The 20,388-nt window shown below is 38.9% G+C and overlaps 1 protein-coding gene across 1 annotated transcript; it reads right to left on the reverse strand.

The window, feature by feature from the left end:
- Positions 1 to 202: 202 nt before the first annotated feature.
- Positions 203 to 18,043, reverse strand: SARAF (store-operated calcium entry associated regulatory factor). The gene is made up of 6 exons (XM_082715642.1): positions 17,662 to 18,043; positions 10,588 to 10,766; positions 6,881 to 7,298; positions 4,262 to 4,391; positions 3,487 to 3,635; positions 203 to 1,656 (listed from the first exon to the last, which is right to left on the reverse strand). Exons 1-6 carry the CDS (start codon positions 17,762 to 17,764, stop codon positions 1,631 to 1,633), a joined length of 1,005 nt encoding a protein of 334 aa, XP_082571768.1. The 5' UTR covers positions 17,765 to 18,043; the 3' UTR covers positions 203 to 1,630.
- Between the last annotated feature and the right edge of the window lie 2,345 nt (positions 18,044 to 20,388).

Genomic DNA, 20,388 nt, shown 5'->3' on the forward strand with positions numbered 1-20,388 from the left:
AGCAGTTTTAAATTAACTTTCTTTTTTTTTACTCTGCTCTCCAAGTAAAACATACTCAGTTTAAGATTATCAACTCCGGTAGCAGAAAGTAAATTAAAACCCAAAACACTAAGCAAATAGGGGGAAAGGAAATAAACACCATTTTCTTTTATTCCATCTCCCTTAACTAAGGAGAAATGAGTAAGGATTTAGTGCAATGTACTTTTTTTTTTTAAAGATTTTATTTATTTTATTTGACAGAGATCACAAGTAGGCAGAGGCAGGCAGAGAGAGAAGAGGAAGCAGGCTCCCTGCTAGGCAGAGAGCCCGGATGTGGGGCTGGATCCCAGGCAGAGGCTTTAACCCACTGAGCCACCCAGGCGCCCCTAGTGCAATGTACTTAAAGAAAAACTGCTTTCTCTGTGACATAAATTCAGATTTCTACCAAGGTTTACTGATGGGAGGAAAGGGCAGTTGTGTTCACAATATTCCTTCAACTAGTCCCCAAATCACATTTTAAAGAATAAACAAATGTTTGTTTTTAAATAATTCCTAAAAGGTAAAAATGAGACTCTCAGGTTGTAGAGCTTAACTAAGATGATGCAATCTTTGACAGTTCAGAGATTTGGGAATTTTTTTTTTTAAGCCATTTTTCAGCAGAGGCTTCCTTCCAAACCATTTCTCAATTACTTTTTTTGAAAACATTTACTGAGGGACTGGTAGCTAAGGCAAGACTACCATGGGAAATTAGGGAGACAGAGCTTCCGCATGAACCCCTTTTCCTTTGAGAAAAAGGGTAAAAAAAAAAAAAGTAACACCAATTTGCGTCAAGGGTAGCAGAAAGAATAACAATGAAACCTCTTCTTTGTTTTTATTTTTCCCGTCATTTTAATGTAAGATAGAAACAGATTGCTACAACAACACTGGAGATCCCACAGAGAACTGCATGCTTTTGCTAGTAAAAACCTTTGCTGAAGCATTTAAACTTTACTTCTTAAGAAATGAATATGGAGGTTTCAAGCCATCTTTGTCAGCACTATCATTCGCGACAACCTTCTAGATGCTTATTCTCTACTTTTTCCCCAAAAAGGTCATTCTTACTTAATTGAAGCCCACTACCACAGAAGGATTCAAAGCTCCTGAGCTCAAAAGTGATCAGAACATACAGATAAGTATAACTGGTAGTCGGAAGCTTGGTTTAAATGTTTGAAGAACAGTAAACACCACACAGCAAATGTCAAATAGATTATCATTTTTATAAGGTAATGACTCTAACTAAAATCATGTAAGACTGACATTTTCTGTACTCAGTATCTAATGGTCATAAATTTAGCCTTCACTCTTAATGATGTCACAGGTTTAAAAAAATCAATACATTTTTCAGCTTTCCACAGTCATCATCACTTTCAGAAACTATAAAACATAACTGCATGTTACACTAACATACAATTCTCTACAGAAGCATTTTCTCATATATCAACTGTTAATCTCAAGTAATAGAGCACAAAAAAGCAATACAGGACCAAAACCCACACAACTTTCACATCTTCCCCTTCCCCAGTCGTTAGCAGGTAGCGCTTTTTTTCCCCTAAGAAAGTGATGAAAAATCAGAGATTTTGCATCCAGTGTTTGACTTCAACTTTCTACTCTCTTATCGTCTTCTGGTACCACCATATCCTAAAATGAGAAGAGTACAATTTATATTGGTTTTTAAAAATGCACTGGCATTGCTTATAAAACTACAACAGGAACACATTTATTGTGACAGATGAATAAAGAGACACAAGGGAAGGAGGGAGGAAGACCAGCCCTCCTGGTCACCCAGCCATTAAGCGGACTAGACTCAGACATGCTGCTTGTGAATCACTTGTAGTCAGGAAGCCAAAGAACACGTGTTCTATGGTGGGGCCAACGTGGTATGGACAAAAGTCAAAGTCTAAGCCAAAAAGCAGAGGCCAATGGAGCCAGCCATGCCCTGCTACCTGTCACAATCCCAACAGCAACAGAAATCCTGCAGGGGCAAGTTTCAGGCTTTCAACAGTAAATGTTACATAGTCAAGTCAACTCCCCCGACCCCTACACTATACACACACACACACTTGCAAACGCACTAACAGTTTACAAGATGACAAGTGTTCCCATTTGAAAACTCAATTTTTTTTCAGGTTTTCCTTTAGGTTATTTGGTAATGTTTATTAATTTTTTTCATGTAAGTCCCAAAGATTTCTGCTGATATTTATGGGTGGTATTTTTTTTTTTTTTTTTACAATTTTTGTTTCCACTGAGTTTTCTTCTTGTGCTGTGTCCTACATGGCTCTATTTTTATATATCCTCCCAATCACTACCACGCCTTTTCCTCTCAAAAAGTAACCACTACCTTACACCTAACACCATAGGTTAGCTTTGCTAGTTTTTAAACATATATATTTATAAAATAAGAATGTTGTAATCATATTTATATCTATTCCTTTGTGTCTGGCTTCTTTCTTTTCTTTTTATATTTGGTCGATCTACCCATGTTATTGCATACAGTGGTTTATTCTCCCTCCGTGTTGCACAGCTTTCCACTGTATGGCCATAACTCAATTTATTCATCTCACTTACTGCTGCTGGATACAGGTGTTTTTCCAGTTGCAGGCTATTAGGAATAAAGATGCCATGAACGTTCTCAGACTTATCTTGCAGTACACAAGTGTATGCATTTCTGCTGCTATATATCTGAGAGGGAAACTGCTGGGTCTTGAGTTTATACTTTATTTTAGTTGGTAATACCAAACACTCTTTCAAAGTGATTGTGTCAATTTATATTCACACCAGTACTGTAAGAAATTCACTCTTACACTTCAAAACATATTTATACAAGTCTTCTATCAATATCAAGAATTAGTCTCTGTTCCATAACTCCCCCTGGTGAAAGATGAATCCAACTCACAGCAATCTATTACTACTTCATTACTCACGTTTCCCTAACCTCTGCTAATTAGCTGGATATTTAAAAACAAAGTTACTTTCTAATTTTTTATATATTATATCTTTACTTTTTACAAAATTTCCTCTTAACAATAGCCATAAACATGACCACCATATTTTTGACAATTATTTAAAGTAGAGGTAGTTACTGAGTTATTGAGTTTTGCTGAATTTTAAGAGTTCAAACTTCCACCTAGAAAATTCCATTTTAGATAAGCTTAAAAGCAGCTTAGAGGTCACAGAATTAAACACAATGTGGAAACCAATGTTCAGGAAGATTTAAGGTAAAACCCTGGTTAGTGGTGGAGGTAAGTCTAACCCAAATCCCTGTCTGATATTTAAAGAATGTTTAGAAGTAAGAGGAAAGAATGATTCTGAACTATATTTTAATGTTAATTATGCTATTAATATTTCTGATGAGTATGACAAATAAAATAATGACTGCTAATATATAGTAAATAACTATCTTCTTAAGCTCCAAAACTATTTCTGTTCTTCACTGCTACATAATAGGAACTTCTCTGTTTTCAGTCTTACCTGATGCTGTTCTGGTTCTTGTCTCTGAGCTTGAATATGCCGAATAGCTACCTGAGGCTCCACGAAGGGGTGAGTACGCACGGCTGTTCCATGTGCTGGAGTACGAAGGAGACGGGTAGTACCACGAGTCTGAGAAGGGTGTTGCTGCTCTATTAAGATATAAAAGCATATCAGGCACTTTTCTTGTGACTTTTAAATATCCTCCAATTCCTATACTCTCAGAAAACAATACCTTTATCAAGCGTTTTTCCTCAGTGCTCTGGTATGACATGAAATAAATACTATTTTGTATTTCTGCTCTTGTATAATCACGGCCAGGGAGGGACAGAGTGACAGGAAGAAGAGACTCTTTCTTCCAGAATTCACACTCAGATAAAATCTAAAATTAAACTACCAATAACATGAAGGCATCCCAAAATCTGGTACCAAGCCCTTTTCAGCCTTGCTTCTCTATCATTCTCCCACTAAACCAGACTGCTAACTATTCCTCAACTGCCATGTTCTTTCCTGTCTTCTCATTTTCTCAGGTGTTAAATGAACAGTCTTTTTCCTATCTCATGATCTCTGTAAGGATGACACTGGAAGAAGAAACACAATGAAAGAAAACAACATATACAATATTAATGGAAGCCCATATAGCAGAGAATCTGATTTAATAGGGTAATGTCACCATAATTTATTTTCCTTAACAAAACCAAATCCAGTCAAATTGCAAACCAAACAAAGAAGCTCTAAAGAAAAGTGGAATTAAAAGGCAAGTGAGATCAAAGCCTACCTATTGCTGCCAAACAAATATCCTAATATTCCTCCAGTTCCCAAGCCAGTCCAGAACCCTGGTCCTGAATTGTCATATCCTTGCTGTCCTGTGAAAGCACTGCTGAAACCAGAAGCTGCACCATGCGGTCCTAGAAATAAAAATGATTTATTATGTATCCTCACTTAAAACATAGCCCACAAAACCAAAATTAACATGCCATTTCAATTGTTTCATCTGTTCTATTTAGTACTAATACTTCGGCGTTTATACTAAAAAAAAGTGGGGCAGGGGGACACCTGGGTGGCTCAGTTGGATGAGTGTCCGACTCTTGATTTCAGCTCAGGTCATGATCTCGGCGTTGCAGGATTAAACCCCACATCAGGCTCCCCGTTCAGCAGAGAGTCTACTTGAAGTTCCCTCTCTCTCTCCCTCTACCTCTCTCCCCCCACATGCACAGATGAGCATGCTCTCTTTCTGAAATAAATCTTTTTTTAAAAAGTGTATTCATAAAATACTGATTTATAACTAAGGAGCACCTTTCCCACAGACATGAAAAAAGGGATTTATTTTTGAAGGGAGGCAATTCCCTCCTATAAAGTCACATTTGCTCGGAGGAGGATCAGCTACCGGCAGATGACCTCATTGGGAGCTCCTTCCTATGGACTATGAACATCTGTAAGGGCTTCAGGTGACAGCTGCACTTGTGTGTAACGGAGGAATCCAAGTGGAAGCAGCAGCCAGATATTCCTATCAATTGGGAAGTCAGATCTTAGAGACCAAAAAAGTATCTTCCACTCAGAGGGAATTTTTTAAAAATATTTTATTTATTTGAGAGAAAGACAATGAGAGAGGAGAAGGTCAGAGGGAGAAGCAGACTCCCCATGGAGCTGGGACCTGATGCAGGATTTGATCCCGGAACTCCAGGATCATGACCTGAGCTGAAGGCAGTCGCTTAACCAACTGAGCCACCCAGGCACCCACAGAAGGAAATATTTTTTAGTTGATGTACAGCACACATAAAGGAAAGCATGCTAATCTCACATAAACAACATAAAAATGTGTACACAGGTACCCATTTGCACATCAATAAAACACTTCTAGCCCCCACAACACTCCCTCATGACGACTCCCAGTAGATACCCACCCACATCAGAGATAAGCATTACCCTGACTTCTCTCGCTATACTACTTTAGTTTTACGCATTCCTGAACTTTGCATGAACCTAATCATACAACAGGTACTCTGCCACGTCCACTGGCACCTCATGTGTCAGTGAGAGTCAATCCCCATTATTGCATTATATCAGTTTTTGGTTTTGTTTTTTTGAACTGATCTATAGTATTACATTGTGTGAAAAAAAAACCACAATTTGTCACATTCTTATGTTTATGTACATTCTGTTTCCAGTTTTTTACTGTTACAAATAAAACGCTAAAAATATTCTGTGCATTTCTTTTTGTGTATAAATGCATGTATTTCTCTTAGGTATGTATTGAGGAATGAAACTGCTGGGTCATGGGGAGGCAGTGACAGTTTTCCAAACATTTTTTATTCCTACCATCAAGTTGCAGTTGACTACATCATTACCTTTTCTAGGTACTCTCCTTTTTTTTTTTTTCTTTAAATATTTTATTTATTTATTTGACAGACAGAGACACAGCTAGAGAGGGAACACAAGCAGGGAAGTGGGAGAGGGAGCAGCAGGCTTCCCACTGAGTAGAGAGCCCGATGCAGGGCTTAATCCCAGGACCCTGGGATCATGACGAGCTGAAGGCAGACACTTAACGACTGAGCCACCCAGGCACCCCTGTAGAGCCACCCAGGCACCCCTTTACTCTCCCTTTTCAATGTTAGCCATTATGGTGGTTATACATACAGTGGTTAATAACGAACTCAGCATGGTTTTAATATGCAATTTCCTGAAAACTAATGCGGCCAGGTACATTTTCAAATTGTTACTGGACATCAGGGTATCTTCTATTATAAAATTGCTTTCAAGTCTGTGTCCATTTTAAAAACTGGGTTGTGTGTCTTCCCTCAGATTTGTGGGTGAATTCTTTACATAGTCTAGGCCTTGCTTGGGCAGCACATATACATATTCTAGATACACACCCTATGTTGAAAATAACATTTTACAAATATTTTCTCCCAGTCTGTGGCTTGCCTTTCCACTCTGTTAATGCGGTCTTTTGATGGCTAAACATTCTTAATTTAAATAAAGTCAAATTTATCCATCCTTTCTTTAACTTTTTATATTCTAAGAAATTTTTACCTATTGCATGATCATGACACATTTCCCTATGTTTTCTGGAAACCTATTTTACCTTTTATCCTGAGATCTATATTTAATGAATAAATTTTATATATGGTATGAGACAGTTCAAGGTAAATGCTTATTACCAAACCTGATCAAGTTTTTCTGATTAAGATGATTTATAATTTAATCATGCCACCTTAAATTAATCATCAAAATTACCCTTACAAAGAATAAGAGGTAAAGAAGTTGAAAAAGTAAAATATAAGATGAGAAGACAAATCTGCTCTGGTTTCCCAATCTGACCACTTTCTATTTCAGAAACCAGCACAAGATTCACTACCTGGCACATACCCTACTTAATGCCATTAGGGAAACATACCTGTGAATTCCGACTTAAAGCCTGCAGGAGGGGGTCCTGCTGAGTTGGTGAATCTCTGGTAACGATGGGAATTTGGAGGATACTCAGAATATGGCGGAGGAGAATCCTGACCATCACTAAGGAACACTTTATAAACTCCAAAAGCAATAGCAAGTAGTACTACGATGGTAATCAATCCACTGATGCCACTAGAGTCCGGGGAGTACAGTTTGTTGTAATAATCAGAGAAAGAGCTAAAGCCATGGTTTTTTCCAGACTCCCTCAATTTCTTCAGGCCAAGTTCTGTGTAATCTAAGTTATACTCCAAGCCACAGGAACCTCTTAGTACATACTGGTCTTCAGAGGATTCATAGCCTTCACAGCTCACCACAGTTTTTCCAAATTTATATGCAATATCTAAATCAGTCTTACATTCCCACTGTGAAGAAAAACAGAAATAGGTCATTAGAATCAAAATTTTTTTTCATTTAATATGGACTATTTGGGCTATAGAGCTGTCATAAAACTGCAAAATGAAGTCAGGGGTAATAAACAAACTTCAAAACAATGAGTATTTCTCTGTTGGGGGGAAGGTAACCTAGGGACCTTGAAGCTAGGTACTAGGTACCTGAGTGTTTTATTACTATTCCTTATTCCTTACATATACATGTAAGTAATTCTTTTGTACATATTAAATATCCCTCAATCGTAAATGTTAAACAAAATTTTTAAATGTCAACTTTTTCCCACTGTTGTTCAAGATGTTTTAAAAATAGAGGTTTTGGGGACACTGAGGTGGTGCAATCAGTAAAGCGACCAACTCTTGCTTTCACCTCAGGTCGTGATCTCCGGCTGGTGAGACGGAGCCCCACCACAGGCTCTGCACTCAGCACGGAGTCTGCTTAAGACTCTCTCTCTCTGCCCTACCGCCCACCCCCATGACCCCGTGTGCTCACTCTATCTCTCTCTAAAATATATCTTTCAAAAATAAATAAATAATAGGGACACCTGGGTAGCTCAGTTGGTTAAGCATCTGCCTTCAATTCAGGTCATAATCCCGGGGCCCTGGGATTGAGTCCCGCAGTGGGCTCCCTGCTCAGCAGGGAGCCTGCTTCTCCTTCTGTCTCTGCCCTTCCTGTGCTTGTGCTCTCCCTCTGACAAATAAATAAACAAAATACTTTAAATAAATAAATAAATAATAAAAATAGAGTGTTTTTTTTTTTAAGTTAAGGCTCAAAAGACAGCATCATATAGGAGTATCTGGTAACTACATAGAGCATCAGAGATAGTCCACAACTTTCTGAGAAAAACTTTCTGCACAAATGTTACAATACTATGGACCAACTTTCCAAAGCCCAATCCTATAAGCAATTCTCTTAAAAGAATTTTTTTTAAGTAATCTCTACACCCAGCCCGGGGCCTGAACTCAAAAACCAAAGATCAGTAATCACATGTTCCACCAACTGAGCCAGCCAGGCATCCCATCTCTTAAAAAATTTTTGAGCTATTTAGGAAAATGCAAAAAGTTCATGCTAGCCTCAAAAATTTCCACCTTAGGGGGCGCCTGGGTGGCTCAGTGGATTAAACCGCTGCCTTCGGCTCAGGTCATGATCTCAGGGTCCTGGGATCGAGTCCCGCATCAGGCTCTCTGCTCAGCAAGGAGCCTGCTTCCCTCTCTCTCTCTGCCTGCCTCTCCGTCTACTTGTGATTTCTCTCTGTCAAATAAATAAATAAAATCTTTAAAAAAAAAAAAATTTCCACCTTAAATAAAAAGTCTACTACCCCCACCTGCTCATGCTCTCTCTCACTCTCTCAAATAAATAAAATCTTTCTTTAAAAAAGTCCCAGTTTGAGCGCCTGGGTGGCTCAGTGGTTAAGCCGCTGCCTTCGGCTCAGGTCATGATCTCAGGGTCCTGGGATCGAGTCCCGCATCGGGCTCTCTGCTCAGCAGGGAGCCTGCTTCCTCCTCTCTCTCTCTCTCTGCCTGCCTCTCTGCCTACTTGTGATTTCTCTCTGTCAAATAAATAAATAAAATCTTTAAAAAAATAAATAAATAAATAAAATAAAAAAACAAAAATAAAAAAGTCCCAGTTTATCAGAGTCCAAAGTCTCTCATGGTTCATCTCCCCAAACAATCTGAGGGTTTTGAAGGGGTGAGGGGTAGGAAGTTGGGTGGAGGGCACATATTGCATAGAGCAATGGGTGTAGTGCATAAACAATGAATTCTGGTACACTGAAATTTAAAAAATTAAAAATTAAAAATTTTTTTAAGAAAAAGAACACAGAGGGACGCCTGGGTGGCTCAGTTGGTTAAGCAGCTGCCTTCGGCTCAGGTCATGATCCCAGCGTCCTGGGATCGAGTCCCACAACGGGCTCCTTGCTCGGCAGGGAGCCTGCTTCTCCCTCTGCCTCTGCCTGCCTCTTTGTCTGCCTGTGCTCGCTCGCTCCCTCTCCTCTGTCTCTGGCAAACAAATAAATAAAATCTTTAAAAAAAAAAAAACACACACACAGATCCAAATTTGCTATCTATTATCTATGAAAGGTGAGCAAGTTTCTTAACATTCCTGTGTCTATTTCTCTCCATAAATGCGGACAGTTATACTTGCCTTAAAAAAAAAAAAAAGTCCCAGTTTAGTTTAAATTCCATAACTATATTTTGAGCAAAATAGGTAATATGTTTCTTTAACAGCATTTAAAGAGACACAAGCTAAAAGAGATCTGATTTGTTCTTCTGTGTTTCTGTGAAGTTTTTGGTCAATTATCTTCCTCTCCCAAATTTCAGATATGCTATTTCATTTTTTATGACAGCTTTATTGAAATATGATTCACCTATCATACATTCCACCCATTTCGATGGTTTTTAGTATATTCACAGTTGTGCAACCATCACCACCATCAATTTTAGCATATTTTCATCACCCCAAAAAGAATTCTCACATCCATTAGCAGTCACTCACTTCCTCCCAAATCTCCCAACCCTGGGCAACTACCAGTCTGTCTTTACGGATTTCCCTATCCCGGACATTTCATATAAAGGCAATCATACAATATGTGACTGGTTTCTCTGACTTAGCATGTTTTCACACATGTTGAGGATGTATCTGTTCTTCATTCTTCTATATGGCAGAATATTCCACTGTGTGAATATACCACATTTTATTTATTCATTCATCAATAATGGACATTTGGCTATTATAAATAATGCAGCTACAACCATTTATGTACAAATTTTTGTGTGACATATACTTTTCATTCTTTTGGGTATATACCTACTAATGGAATGACTGGGGCATATAGGAACACTATGTTTAACCTTCTGAGGAACTGCCAGGCAGTTTTCCAAAGCAGCTGCACCATTTTACATTCCTAACAGCCTACAATTCCTGATCATTAACATTATTTAACATGTTAGGGTAGGCTGGTATTCTTTGAGGAATGACAGTAAAATGATAATCAGCAGAGAGCCTCTATCCCTAACCTCCAAGTTTACAAAGTTTTGAAAATTTACTAATGTCTTATTAGAAAATTACAATGAATGTTTCCAGGCTTTAAAATTAGTTCATTTCTTTTGGAGGATGTTCTTTCAGAAAATGAATAACTGGTTTATATTTACATATTTAACTTGAGTTTTTCTATATGTCTTACCCCCAAATACTGAATAATATCCCAAGGAACACTTCATTGATTAAAAATCCCAGTTAAACTGTCATCAACATAACGAGTATTACCTGTACATCATACCCATCCCAACCTTTGTTCTGACACTGTATGACTTTTGGGGTATAAGAATCACATCCAGCTGTGCCTCCAACACATTTCAGTTGCGGGATTGGATCCAGCCTGCGAGAGGTGGTATAGCGGTCATGGTGGAGGGTAAGAGCTTTGACGTCCCGCAACAATATTCTGTCTAAAACAAGAGGAACACAGATGAACAGGTAGTAAATATATTGTCAAACACAGAAAGTCATCTTAATAACACGCTTGTCATAGGAAATACTTTCACAGTAAGTGGGTGTAGAATTCTAGATTGTCACTCAAGGCAAGACAGTAGATTTTTCAGACATCTGAAAGGTTTCAAAATACTTACATCCCAGGTATCCATTATCAGTAACATAATGAAGGAAATTTGCCACCAAGAGAAAAAAACAAAGCAAAGAGAAAGACATAAAACCCAGAGGTCTAAAGAAAGAGTAGTAGCATACAGAGGGACAAAGGGAATCCCGAGAACTTTAAGTGAAGACAGCAGGATGCAGCCTTGTGTCAGGCAGAGGGTAACAAGTCCACACTGCAAGAGTACTGCTCAAAAGGGCTACCAGCGAAATTCCCTGCTGCTACCATACCATCTTTTTTAAACATAAGGAAAGAATGTCCAGGTGAACCTGGCTTTGCTTTTTAGCTGTATTTGGTCTGTCTTGACCTTGAGCTCATGAACTTTCCTCCTCTTTCCCCCATGTCCTGCTACCTGGGTTAGCTGAGGACACTCATGTCACCCCCACAGAAGCATTCTGGCTTTAACCTATTCCTGAGTGCAACAGAGAGACCCTACCCACCTTAGAAGCAAAAGATAAAGAGCAACCTACTCTCTCTGACCATGTTTCTGCCGGATTTCAATACTGGACCCCTAGAGCTTTCAACAGATGCCCTAATTACAGTGAGTCCTATTTTCCTGTCTTTCCCCAGTCATTTCCCCAGAAGGGGCACTTAAAATCTCAGGAAACTTGAAGCCAGAGACTTTTTTTTACACTACTAAGAAAACAGCTAGTCAGTTTTTCAAAAATTTTTAGTGTTTTACCATATACATGGGTTAAAAAACTGGACTAAAAAAATTTTTCATTCAAAAATCAGTTAAGTAGCTACCTCTGGGAAAGGAAATGTGCTTAGAAAGGAACAGGCAGAATTCTTCTAAAGTTCCTTCTCTTAAATGAATGGGGCTACAATGATATTTGTTCCATTCTTCTTTAAACTATTCATGTATGTTTTATTTATTCATCTATATATATTTCATAATTTTGTTTAATAGTGAAACCCACTCTTCCTCCAATTTCACATTTCTGTGATAACCCAAATTAACAACCTGGTAAGAACCTTTTTCTTGCTATCCAGACACAGATTCAGGACTTGTTTCAGATTTTTTTAGTTTATTGTTATAAAAAACTGAAATATACAATCTACATTATTCTTCATATGGTTTCTCCACTTAATTATACATTGTGGACATGCCCTCATATCAGCAGATACAGATCATATTTATACTTTCTTACCAAAAAAAGAACTTAATAAATGAAACTAAGCTTAGATTTATCAGCGCATTCTCCCCTAAATGCAATAAAACTAGAAACAGAACATAAAAAATATACTAATATATAAAATCAAAATGAAAAGGCAGCCGAAAACCAGTAACAACAAAGAAATTAAAGTTGGACTACATATATCAAAATATATTATTAAACCTATAGTAGCATAAACAGTATAATATTGGCAGAAGATTAGAAAAATTGATCATCATATACCATGTACAAAAATTAATCCATGACAGCTAAAAACTTACCATAAAATGTACAACAAATAAAAAAATACCACAAGAAAGTACAACTGAATATTTATGATCCTGGTATGGAGAATTCGTCCTAAGACACCAAAAGAAAAAGAGTGACCAGCAAGATAAAGACTGTAATTGATCAAATTATGTTAACCTATGAAAATCTAGAGTCTATAATGATACTCCCAGAGAATGCCAAAAACTCATTTGTCACTAAAAGTTGCTACCTACCTCCTTACTCTGAAAATTGGTAATTAAAGATTAAAAATTAAATTTTTATTCTGATTTTCTACCAGGAACTCTAATCCGTAATAGCCTCAGGATGGAAATCTCAACTTTATTGAAGAATGACAGCTAATAAATGTAGAAGAAATGACAGAATTAGAAAAAAATATAATTTTATAATGGCCAAAGACACTGATTCAGACAAGGATTTATTAGTTTTAAAATCATTAAGAGACTGGATATTGGCATGGTGCCAAGTAACATTACACAGAGTGCTTTCTGGAAAAATATTATTTTATAAGGTTTATAAAACCACTTTTAATCTACTAGTTAATCTTAGCATCAATAATGGTAGAACAGGGCGCCTGGGTGGCTCAGTAGGTTAAGCCGCTGCCTTTGGTTCAGGTCATGGTCTCAGGGTCCTGGGATCGAGTCCCGCATCAGGCTCTCTGCTCAGCGGGGAGCCTGCTTCCCTCTCTCTCTCTCTGCCTGCCTCTCCGACTACTTGTGATTTCTCTCTGTCAAATAAATAAATAAAATCTTTAAAAAAATAAAATAAAATAATGGTAGAACAAATTGGTATTATACCATCTACTATGATGTAACCCTCAAAAGTATTTAATATGAATTTTATCAATCCTTTGGATTTAACATCCAGTCTATGAGAAAAACAGGGAAGAAAAAAAGCAAGCTAAAACACCATGAGAAAACAGAATCTAGAAGGTAGGATACTCTTAAGGACAACTGGCCCAATCCTTTCAGCAAAGCAGCAGCATATAAAGAAGGACTGTTTGTTCTATATATTTTCTAAATATTTTATTCATTTATTTGTCAGAGAGAAAGAGTGCACAAGCAGTGGCACAGGCATTGGGAGAAGCAGACTCCCTACTGAATGGGGAGCCCAATGAGGGACTAGATCCCGGGACCCCAGGCTCATGACCCAAGCTGAACGCAGATGCCCAACAGACAAAGCCAGCCATGTGTCTCTGTTTGATCCACGTTTAAGAAGACTTAAGGGAGAATACAATCAGATGGGATGCACAGACCCGGACTGGGTCTGGTTTTGAACTAACTAGTGTAGACATTTCAGGGAGAATTGTGATATCTGAATATGGAATGGATAATTAGTTGATATTAAGAAATTTAGATACATTTTATCAGGGGTAACATTATTTTTATCTTGTGGGGAAAGTTCTTTTTTAAGGGGAGGGGCATGTTGAAGGATTTAATGATGGTCTGTCATGATGCCTAAAATTACATTGCCATATTTCAACCTTAAACACAGAGTTGAAAGAAAACAGGAATATATAAAGATAAATAAAAATTTAAAATATCTTTCCCAGAATTCCTCTGGTAGATTGACTGGAATGACTTATGATCCAGTAATTCTAGTAAAATGAGTATTTGGCATTCCCAGTATCTACACAGAGGCAGACAAGGAGAAGAAGTTAGACAATGGCTTCTGAGTAATCCGCCAGTAATATCTGTAGCACTTGGTACAAACAGAAGAAACAACATTTCATTTAGAGTTTCTGGACCTACAAAATCCAAGAGAACTTCCCAAAAGACAACCATGGTATAATAAGAGAATTTGATAAAACAGCTAGATATTCTATAAATTACCAAAGGTCAACAGATTTTTTTCTATACCCGTAATAACCAATTAAAAATGAAAATAGCCTGTCTCAAATAACATGAAAACATACATAAAACACCTGGAAATAAACTTAGGATCATAGTGATCTATATTTTAAAAATACATACATAATAAAACCTAAATAAATATAATGCATTTCCCACCAGGAACCAAACTAGGATTTTTAGAACCAGGAAGAAATTATGTTAAAGGTCCTGTGGGAAAACTAATGTCTATAAGGAGCCAAAAATTTTTTGAAAAAGAATTGCTTTACCAGACAATAAAACTTACCATAAAATATAGTGAAGACAGTATGGAATTAGAACAGAAATAGGCAAAAGGGGGGATGGGGTACCTGGGTGATGGGCATTAAGAAGGTCATTTGATGTAATGAGCACTGGATGTTATATGCAACTGATGAACCACTAAATTCTACTCCTGAAACTAATAATATACTATATGTTAACTAACTTGAATTTAATTTTTTTTAATTAAAAAAAAATAGGCAAGGAGCTATGAAACAAAAGAAAGCCAGAAATAAATCCAACTATATGTGAAAATACAACAGAAGATAAAGTGGACTTTCTGGGGCACCTGAGTGGCTCCATCAGATGAGCGTCCAACTCTTAATTTCAGCTCGGGTCATGATCTCTTAGGTGATGGCATCAAGCCCCACACTGGGCTCCAACTGGGGCTCCAGGCTCAGCTGGAGTCAGCTTGAGATTCTCTCTCTTCCTCTCCCTCTGCCCCTCCCAGTGCTCGTGTGTGTATGTGCACACGTGTGTGTGTGTGCACATGCACTCCCTCTCAAATAAGTAAAAAAAAAAAAAAAAAAAGACACCTTAAAAAAGACAAAGACTTTTTTTAATTCAGAAAAAAAAAAAAAGAGTGCCTTCTTTAATAAATGACACCAACATAATTAACTATACAGCTAGAAGAAAATCCATCTACACCAATCTAAAAACTTAATTCTATGTGGGCTGAAGGCCTAAAATTTCTGAGAACTCATTCACTGGCCTCCCTGCTTCCCTGGACCTCCTACAGTCTGTTCTCCACAGAGAGGACAGAGGGCGCCTCTAAAATACAAGTCACAGCAGATCACTTATCCCTTGTCTCCCCTCAGGTTTCTGATCAAATGTGATTTCTTCCCTTTCCAATGTATATTTTGACAGTCCAGCTTCTGCCTGTATACCCTGTCTTCCTTCCCCTGTGTTATCACTGCCCATACCACTTTTCCCGATGACGTGCTACTTACCAATTTGTGTCTTGTCTATTTCTCTTTAATATATATAAACTCTGTGGAGGCAAGATGCTTACTTTTGTTCAGTTATATTCCCAACACCCAGAAAAGTGACTTAAATATAAAACAATTCCATAAAGAATTTTAAAAAGTCAGATAATCTCTTTAGAACTGGTACCAAACTTTTTCCAGACAAATTATCACTCTATGTTAAAGACAAAGTAAGTGTATCCAAAGTTTCAAAAAAAAAAAAAAAATAGGGAATGATTATTGTTTTATTATAAGGCTTGATAAAACCTAAACCAATAAAATACTTTCATAGAACAGTTCCTCAAAGTAAATATAAGATAAAGTAGAGGGCGCCTGGGTGGCTCAGTGGGTTAAGCCGCTGCCTTCGGCTCAGGTCATGATCTCAGAGTCCTGGGATCGAGTCCTGCCTCGGGCTCTCTGCTCAGCAGGGAGCCTGCTTCCTTCTCTCTCTCTCTCTCTCTCTGCCTGCCTCTCAGCGTACTTGTGATTTCTCTCTGTCAAATAAATAAATAAAATCTTTAAAAAAAAAAAAAAGATAAAGTAAAATTTATAAAAATCAATTGTGTTTGCTATGCAAAATACTTTGGTGCTTTTTGTTCCAGAACAATAGTTTATAGAGTAGATAGACTAAGATTAGCAAGAAGCAGTTCACCATTCATTTAGATTTGGTTCCTTTTTTTTAAATTCCCCTGACTCTTCATCTGTAAACTTTTTTTTTTTTTTTTAAATTAAGAATTGAGGGTTCTGGGCGCCTGGGTCGCTCAGCTGTTTAAGTGTAGGACTCTCGATTTCAGCTCAGGTCATGATGTCATAGTGGTGGGACAGAGCCTCAGGTTGGGCTCCCAGTGCAGCAGCAGTCAGCTTAAGATTCTCTCCCTCTCTCTCTCCCTCTGCTCCTCCCCCTGCACATGGGATCACCAGAGCACAGAAAGTTTCTCAAGTAAGTTTTCAAAAGAAAGAAAGAAAGAAAGAAAGAAAAGAATTGATGGTTCAACTAATGTTTCAATCCAGTTTTTAAATTTTAATTCTGATCAAAGTGTCCTCTTTAGATACAACTTTCTAGGAATACATAAATAAATGGACATGTAAATCCAACTTGGCTTTTATTACTAATAAAACATCCACATCAAATCAGTTACTCTAAGTCAAGTATTTGCAAACAGCACCTTCTCTTTCATTTCAGCAGTTAGGAATAAAATAGGATATTACAGAAGTAAACCTGTTGCTTAAGAAACATGGGCATTTCCTATCACCCAAGTCATAAACGCAATGTTGATGCTTTTCATGCCTTAACATCTTCATCCTCCCAATAAAAAATGTTTTAACTATTTAAAAGTCATTTCTTACATCATTCCAGTTTAACAACATGCATCATTAAATGGAAACCTGTATGTTTGTGTATACATACATATAGTAATTACAGAGAATATTGTTTATCCCCTAAAAATTCTTTAGAAAATTCTAATAACATAGTAATAAAAAAAAAATCTTTTCTCCAGAAATCATTTATCATGTACCATCGCATACAAAAAATAATAATAAAATGTTGTTAAAATTCTAGTGTGCGGTGAGAAACAACAAGAAAAGCTGACGTAACGAGATGAAACTCACTGTAGCGGTCAGAATAAGCAGCATGGGTTCTGCTCACGTAAGTAGTGCAGTCCACGACTCTGCTAACCTACCTGCAAGGTTTCCATCCCTGTCCACTAAGTGCGACTCACAGACTGCGGGTGCTGTGGCAACTGTCCGCCATAGCAACAGGCAGCCATGGCAACAGGCAGCGAAGATGACATCAGACATGACAACAAAGCAAGAGGAGCAGGTGATGTTAGGGATGAGGACTCTAGTCCCAGAAAGGCGGCAGACAAATTCGGGAGTCCAGGGAAGGGAAATAGGGGAACGTAAGAATACAGAGTCGTCCCGCCCCGTGGACTCCCCAACAGTCCCCACTTGTCCCGCAGGACCTCTGGGAAGAGCAAAGGGGACAGGCAGGACGCAGATGAATAGGGAAGAAGATGTTAATGAGAATCAGGGCTGAAAGGCCCAAGCGGAGGCGAACGGAAATGTCGCCCGCTGGGCCTCTGAGCGCTGGGTGTACGCGACAGAAAGGGGCAGGTGACGACAGCGCTCACCAGGGTCTTTCCAGCCGAGAGCAGGGCCGGCGATGAGCAGAAGCAAAAGAAGGCTGAGAAGGGGGCAGCGTCCAGTAGCTTCCGGCCCACTCGCTGCGGCCATGGCTCTGGGTGAAGGGAGCGGGCGTCTGCCCGGCGCCAGAGGGCCGGAACCCTACTGCGGAAGGCTGTCCGCGCGCCGCTGCACCGCAACGCCAGGAGCTCGCGCCGCGGCGAAGGGAAGTCTGTCCGCAGAGCCGCGGCGAAGGGAAGTCTGTCCGCAGAGCCGCAGCGAAGGTCCGTGCGCGACTGTTACGTCACTACCACTACGTCGCGCGGGAGAACACGAGTGGACGAGTGGACGCTGCAGGCCCCGCCCCTGGGGCTTAGAGCGGCTGGGGGCGGGGCTAAGGGCAGGACGCTTCCGCTGGGGGCGGGTCCAGGAGCGGGTCGCAGGGTGCCGTGGGTGGGAGTGAGATGACGCAATCCTGTTGTGTCGTCTGGGGCTCAGAGAGGTTCCGAAAGAAAGGCAAGGGTTAGAGAGGTTGAAACCAACGTAAAATCTAGAAACGTGGTCAGGTTATGTGTTTCCGAAACCTCCCTTCCCAAGGGAAGTTACTAAGCATTATAAAATTTTCTGTCTTCAGCTTCTAGCATAGAGCCTGGCCCAGGCTTCCTTCCACTATTGACTATTGTTTGCTAAGATTCGGGTGAAAGGTAGCAAGGGAATATGTGGTCTGGTTTCAGAAGTTCAGAATCTTTACATACTTCCTTGTACGTGGAGGCAGTAAGAACTCACAACATACCCGAAGAAACTAGTAGCTAAAGAACCAGTCAGAGGAAACAGTTCTAAGCCTGCAGGAGCTTTATCTTTGAGGTCTGACGGCCCTGGGTTTTTCATTCATTCATTCATTTAACAAATACAGGTTGAATGCCTAAGATGTGCCAGGAACTGTCGTAGGCATGGAAGATACAAATCCCCAGTTACTCGTGGACCTTACACTGAAGTGGGATAGGAAAAGCAACCTTAATTAGTAAACAAAGATAATAGGCAGTGATAAATGCACTGATGAAAATAAAACAGTGTTACAGTAGAGACTGGGAGGCAACTTTAGGGAGGCATTTCCTTGCTAAGGAAGTGATTTTGAAGTCTGACACCTGAATGAGAAAGAACCAGCCATACAGAAATCAGGGGAAGATCCTCCACAGCCTGGGGAACAGTGGGTGCACAAGTCCTGGCCATGTGTTTTGAGGAACAGTCATTCATCAATTCAGCCAATAACTATATATATACTCAGCATCCGCCAGTAGCTAACAGTACCTGCTAGGCACTGTTCTAGGCACTGGGGATACAGTAGTGAATAAAACAAAATTCAGGGGATAGGAGAGGCAATCAAGTCCAATATAACTGAAGCAAGGTAATTTAGGGGAAAAGCACAAAAAGAGGAAGCTGAGCAGTGGGGGCTTGGAGAGGGACCAAGCAAAATGGGAAAAAAAATAATAGAAAATTCTGTTCTCCACATGTTAAGTTTGCAGTGACTAATAGTCCAGATACACATGTCCAACAGATACTTGGATATACAAGTCTGCATTTCAAAGCTAAGGTAAACTTGGTAGTTACGTTATCAAAATGAAGACGCTATTTAATGCCACAGAAAAAGGTACAATGCATAGGGAGAGAATTTAGATACAGCAATGAAGGAGGCCCAGAACTAAGTTAACTAAGAGAACGCTATTATTTGAATTCTGGGCAGAAGAAGATCTTAGAAGGAGTCTGAAAAGTAACCTCTGGCGAGATATGAGAAAAGCCAGGAAGGAAGCAATATAGTGCTTGAGAGAAAGAGAATGATCAACAGTGTCCACTGTTGTTGAAACATTGAATCCAAAAGCTGCCTTTGGAATTGGCAATGTAAAGGCCATTAATTACCATAACAAGAGAATTGCTGTAACTCAAGATCACATCATTTGCCAGTTTTAGACAGTGGTGAACAAAACATCAAAGGTTATACTAACTTACATTCTGGTGGGATAGACAGCCAACGAATAATATAGTTCAGATAATAAGCCCATTCAAGAACAAAACAGAGTAATACACACACATATACAACCAGATTCTTTTTTTTTTTTAAGATTTTATTTATTTATTTGACAGACAGCACAAGTAGGCAGAGAGGCAGGCAGAGAGAGAGGAGGAAGCAGGCTCCCCACTGAGCATAGAGCCCGATACGGGGCTCGATCCCCAGACCCTGGGATCATGACCTGAACTGAAACCAAGAGCCAGTTGCTTACCTGACGGAGCCACCCTGCTGCCCCTACACTTCAATTTTTAAAAAAGAAGAAGAAAACAGCATAATATAAACTGAAATGCTATGATAAATGGGATGTCCATGAAGGGTTCTGGAAACTACCATTTGAGCTGAGTTCTAAATAACAAGAGGCAGCTTCTTAAATCATCCCTGAAGCACATTAATAGGAATGTGTGGACCTGATTCGGGTCCTGAGTCAAACAAACTAGAAAATAAATGACATTTATGAGACAATTGGAAATTTGAAGACTGACTAAATATATTATGTTAAAGAACTGTTTTTTAGGTTTCATAAAAGTACTATGGTTATGTAATTTTTAATGGTTCTTTTAGAAACATACTAAAATATTAGAGAAGAAATTATGTCTGGAATTTTCTTCAAAATAATTTGGGGGAAAATAATATGGGAGGTAGGGGAAAGAAGACGAGAAGTATAGACAAA

The sequence above is a fragment of the Mustela nivalis genome (assembly GCF_964662115.1).
Source record: "Mustela nivalis genome assembly, chromosome: 20".
Lineage (NCBI taxonomy): Eukaryota > Metazoa > Chordata > Mammalia > Carnivora > Mustelidae > Mustela > Mustela nivalis.

Bases quoted from the DNA above. Each gene is read 5' to 3' on its own strand.
- SARAF (XM_082715642.1), bottom strand. From the start codon at position 17,764: ATGGCCGCAGCGAGTGGGCCGGAAGCTACTGGACGCTGCCCCCTTCTC. The intron at 7,299-10,587 runs GTAATACTCGTT...TTTTCTTCACAG, and splicing joins GGGATGGGTATGATGTACAG to TGGGAATGTAAGACTGATTT. The intron at 4,392-6,880 runs GTATGTTTCCCT...TTTTATTTCTAG, and splicing joins CTTTAAGTCGGAATTCACAG to GACCGCATGGTGCAGCTTCT.